General features: G+C 34.8%; 1 protein-coding gene across 1 annotated transcript; it reads right to left on the reverse strand.

The window, feature by feature from the left end:
• Positions 1–504: 504 nt before the first annotated feature.
• On the reverse strand, positions 505–4,640 carry LOC126672056 (linoleate 13S-lipoxygenase 2-1, chloroplastic-like). The gene is made up of 9 exons (XM_050365952.2): positions 4,193–4,640; positions 3,781–4,049; positions 3,195–3,432; positions 2,626–2,943; positions 2,441–2,526; positions 2,252–2,362; positions 1,852–2,153; positions 1,487–1,753; positions 505–1,403 (listed from the first exon to the last, which is right to left on the reverse strand). The coding sequence occupies exons 1-9, from the start codon at positions 4,560–4,562 to the stop codon at positions 644–646; spliced, it is 2,721 nt and encodes a 906-aa protein (XP_050221909.1). The 5' UTR covers positions 4,563–4,640; the 3' UTR covers positions 505–643.
• Between the last annotated feature and the right edge of the window lie 1,023 nt (positions 4,641–5,663).

Consider the following 5,663-nt stretch of genomic DNA (forward strand, 5'->3'; position numbering starts at 1 on the left):
TATAATATGGTTCACAATCACATGCATGGCTCTGTCTTTTGTACTATATTATTAATTATCATCATAATATCAAATATTAACAGCCAGCTCAAGATTTTTGGACCACTTTAACGCGATTGATGCTAACCTTACGCAATCACAAGAATATTTGAGCCTGCCAATGTTGTCAATTTTCAGTTGTCTTTTAATTTCTTTAACATTTACAATATCGTTTTTGTAAGGCCTTAGAGACTTGTATCTTTAAGTTTTACTTATCTGTTATTTCTTTAAAAAAATGCTATCTTCATATAGTCCTTATACATAATTTAATTTGAAATTTAAATCTTTTTTTGGACGGAAGCATTATACTCGTCGTGAAACACGCGTGAAACAAAATTTAAATGTCCACTTAACTCGACACATTGACAAAATAAGCCACATCGTCAGGTTTATAGAGAGACCAAATATATAATAATTTAAAATATATGGACCTATATAATGTAAAAACTTGAAGGGCCAAATAAATAAATTTGAAAGTTCAAGGATCTTTTAATATTTTTGACACAAGCATTATTAATCATTGAAGGCGATTAGTTATACATTAGATGGAGAACGAAATACATACGGTGGTGGCATTGAAAGCAACATACATTTTCAGGTTACATCAAATAGAGATACTGTAAGGAACTCCTTTACTTGTAACTCCAGGCTCTGAGAAGGGCTTCAAAAGCTCATAAGGCGGAATTCCAGCTCCATTTCGGTTCTTCAAACTCGGATCAGCATTCCTTCCATCAATTATCCCTTCTAATTCCTTCAACCTTCCTTTGAATTTCTCAAATGCTGCATTTACGACAGGGTCTTGAGCCCAGCCTGGCTCGATATTCTCTCCCAGATATTCTTCTTCAGGAGAATGAGTAGACAATACATCTAGAATAGCCATCACTCTTGTTGCCTGAATCTGTGTAGGGAAAGTCAACAAGAGTATGCATTCCGGTTTTTCCATAAAAAGCTTCCAATCCTCGTCAGTTGGATCTTCGTTCGGCATTTTCAATCTCGTAACTGTAGGTCTATTTGGGAAATAGCCTGCATATGTATATTGTCCAAAGTTCACTGCAGCATGGTGTCCTGAGGTTACCCATACCATTGTTGTGATAATTTTTATCAGGTCTTTTGGCGTTTTCAGCTCAGGCCACCAGGGTTCATCTTTTTTGTCACCATGGCCAACTGTTCGAACTTCAGTCCAAAATGCCTGGAGTTCTTTGTCCGACAATATTAGACTTGGGTCTTGATAGTAGTGATTGACATAATCACTCACCCAGCTTTTAATTGCATCCCAAAGAAGTAGTCCGTCGCTGGCATATGGGTAGTCTTCGATCGTTAATTTTACGCCATGTGGAGATGATGGGTCTTTAACGGCCATCCCTCTGCAACAAATTGGAAAATTTGATGATGAACTGTTGTTTGATTCAATTGAATAGAAATTTAATCATCCCTTGGACTAGGTTACCTGCTGATTAGATCTTCAGGCAATGCTTCTTGGTCAAACCTCCAAAACTTACCATAAATAACAGAGCTCATCTCCATACAATACTTGCCAGGAGAGAATGCAGATTCGATAATGCCTCCTGCATTAACTAGTGCTTCTCTAGCTAAAGCATTGATCTCCATTGTGTATCTAAAATGTGGATGAAGGAGCCTGTAAATAGGATGCATCGCACTAAGCTGCCGATGGGCTGCAATTATGTAGGGTTCTGTGCAAGCATGTGTTCTCAACCTACAAAAAGAAAACAAAAAAAAAACAGCAAAGTGTTAATTACTGGTTTTAGTTCTCTTCAAATTGGTGCTCAAGGTTTTGTCCTGAAAATTTATTACCAGTGGCTAATAAGTTGGTGATAGCCTGATTCATGTGCAAGTACGTGAGCTTTGGCAAGTCTCCAAAGCCAAACACTTGTGGCATCAGAAGTTGGCGTGAAGGTCTGCTTCCATTGTGGCTTTCCATCCATTGGTGGACGCACGAGCTCAATGGCTAGTGTCCGCAATGTGCAATCTGGGTATAAGAATAATATTGTCCTAGAGCCATATAATGTGGTATTTTCAAGCTGTCTTACTTTGCTCACAAATGGTAAGAACATATCATGGTAGTCTAACATGAACAACTTCTTTTGTTTTATAGCCTACACATGCAGAATAAGATTATAAAATTATTAAGTTCTAAGGGTAAAAATAATAACGCATGAATTTATTTTTTTCATTTGAGGTATATGTTTGCTACCTCTTCAACTGTCATGAATCCTTTGATTTGTTGCTCAATCATTTCTGTAGTAATTGCTGACTCGGGAGGTCCATAGATCTCGGGATCAAGTGTACTTTTCAGAGGCCATTCCTATATCATTTCATACATAAATATTTCACAATTCTTTACAATAAGTTGTTAAAGAATTTACTTCTAAGAGTTGATTACCATAACCAATTGTAAGCTCAATGGGTTAAGACCAGCAAGAGTCTGCCTACCGAATTCTTCATCCCTAAACCAGAAAAATCTATCTCCTGAAAAGCAAATCAAATTCGTAAATATACATAAATTTTGATCATCGACGAGAAAATAAAATAAAAATATTAGCAATAGTAAAAATACAGAGTCCATACTCTCCATCGTTTCAGGGGTATTAAATGCCAAAACCTCTCTGGTTTCATCTTCTATAGTCTTAACAATGCGAGGGAAGATATCCTTCCACCCTTGCTCTTTAAGAGGTGGCAAGTTAATCCCTTCATTGAAAAGAGAATCTATGGCCGTGAAGTACGGGAATGGAAGGTCAGGATCTACTAGTGCAGACTCCAATGATGGAATCAATGCATGCAATACTGAGTAGACTGTCTTTGCTGAAAATGTTACCCCCTTAAGTTCTGAAAATTCTTCATCACGAGGAACGTAGACGCTGAGGCCCCGGGACTCAGATTGCGGATCTGTTGTTTAAAATAAATCACTAAAGTAATTATATCTCGATCGAGTTCTTTCAATATCTTTATTAAAACATACTAAAATTTGTTATAGTTTCTAATTTGGTTCAAACCTAAAATTCATTTCATTTAATATATACATTATTAATTTACACATAAACAAACTTAGAAATCAAAATTTATGAAAATTTGAACTAAATCAACTATAAAAATATGAATTATTAACAGCTCTTTTGAGACGAACTTTTTGTTATTACCTGTTTTGGTCCTTGCGCGGCCTGTTCGGCAACGTCTAGGATAAGGGTTATGTTTGCCGCCGAGCACAGGTCTTTTAAGGTCAGGATTACTGTCAGGGTTACCAAGATCATTGTAGACATCGTAATCATAAATCTGGTCGCCTTTCTGTCGCTCTCCTTGACCATTGCCTCTTAAATGCGCAAGTTCTTCCTCTCTGAACCGCCTTAGTCCCGCCGGCGTATGTGACGGCAAATATGACTGTTCCAAAATGCAATTGCAAAAAATAAGCTTGGAATTATTTACAAAAGTAAATATTTTATTGAATTTTTATAAAAGAAAAAATTATTTAAAAATTAATTTTAAACAATTTCATCCTTTAATTAAATCAACTAACACCGTTAGTAATTATTCCAAAATACAAAAACCTCAAGTTAAAAGTATGGCGAAGTCGGAGGCGTTAATATGTCATGTTGAATATTAAAAAATAAATATCATTAATGTCTATTAAATAAAAACAATATAATTATTTATTAAAATAAAAAATTTAATTAATTAAAATTGGAGTATAATTTATTTTCTTATAAATAAACTAAAATTTGAGGTGACCTTAGTGGTGAAAAAGAGCCTTTTTGGGTGGTTGGTATTCTTGGCATGAACCCATGAGTCACAAGATAGAGTAACAGAGCCTGTGATGAATCCTTCAAGAACAATATCCTTAACGAACAGCTCTTTCCGGTGCTCATTTTCAATAAATACGGCACCCACTTCTCCAAAACTACCGTCGACTTCAAAATCTGCTTCATAAATTACTTCCGGCCCTTCGTCGTCTTTCTTGTGCGCGTACGCTTTTATCGTCGCCTTCTCCTCTCCGGTCACTTCACATGCATAATACAAAGTAGTCATAATATTTAAATGTTGGTCTTGGTCATTAATATTTAGGGCAAAATGTAAGTTTTTCGCTTTATTTTTTCTCATTATTGAATGCATATGATAGTATATTCTAAAACAGTGAACTTACTGGGATCAAGCTCTGAACTAACGAGTTCAAGGAGGAGAGTTTTGCCAAGAACATCAATAATATCATCAAATCCTCGGTCTATCCCGATGTCCGACAGGAATCCGCCGACCGTTCTGGTCACAGTAACTATAGCTTTCACTTTCGTAGACTTTTGCAGCTCCTGTGAAATGCTTGCTAGGGTTTTTGCGCTCCCGGCAGAATGTTGGCACCCAACTCTAAACTTTCTCTGAAACTTTGTGTGTGTTTTAAGTAGTGAGCACGTTGAAAGAATAGGGATATTAGTTTGGCCTCCATTTCCATGAATGAAGGGTTTAGGGAGCAAGAAATGGGTCTTTGAGGCAGGAGATTGGTAAAGTTGCGGCTTCAGCATTTTGGTTATAAGAAAGGAAATTCGTCAGTGGTGATTTTATAGAAGAAGAGACGCATGGAAGAAAAATAGAGGAATCAGTTTTTTTTATTGGAATGAGGGCTGAGTATCGGTTCGGCTGGAAATTTTTCAGTTTTTTCGATTTTTAGTTTGGTAAATTTCCAAACCAAACCGAACTTTTCGTTTGGAGGAAATAAAATTAAACCGTACCGAACTGAAAATTTTGGTTCGGTATGCTTTAGTTTGATTAAAACCGGATTTGATTACTTTTTTATTTTTTATATTAAAATTAATTTAAATATTTAATAATTTGAGTCTAATATACTTTTATATATATTTAAATAATAATTATTAATTAATATATCAATAATAATTAAGATATAAATACAAAAAACATATAAGGCATATGAACATCAAAATAAGGCATATACGTACACCAAATATTTGCCTAAAACGTTCGCACACAAAATAAGGCATATAGAACATCAAATAACAATAAAGCAATAAAAAAAAACAACTCGTAAACTAGGAGTAATTCTACACCTAACAAATACACCAAACATTTGCTGCTTTGTTAGTTATAGCCAAACTTCTTTCTCTTCTTCTTCTTCTTTTTCACACTGAAACTTACTTGAGAGTTGGAGCGAACGTCCGGTGACCCTACCAGAAGTTCTTTCTGACCTCTGTTTTTGATTTTTGCAGGTTTAGCAGATCGGATCCTCATTTGATGATTTATCACCTATAAATTTTTAAAGGTTCGGTATAATTGATAAAATTGTCAAACGTTAATTTGGTATCTTATTGGAATTAAGCCTTATATAATTTACTAATATTCACAAAACATTGTATAGTAATATAACAAATTTGATAAAAATAGACGGATAATTTTTTGTAATTACTCATTAAGATTACTTAAGAGATTATACTCATATATTTTATTTTGATCAGTTATTTCTAATTTTTTACTTAATCAATGCATGAATAAATTTGATTTAAAATTTAGAGTTTCGAGCTAAATTATTGTATGCCTCGAGTGCGCTTTAGACTCTTGGAAAAGAAGGTTCAGTACTTACTGTTTGTCGATGTCTTCCTCTAAGTGATGAG

Source organism: Mercurialis annua, linkage group LG3 (genome assembly GCF_937616625.2).
Source record: "Mercurialis annua linkage group LG3, ddMerAnnu1.2, whole genome shotgun sequence".
NCBI lineage: Eukaryota > Viridiplantae > Streptophyta > Magnoliopsida > Malpighiales > Euphorbiaceae > Mercurialis > Mercurialis annua.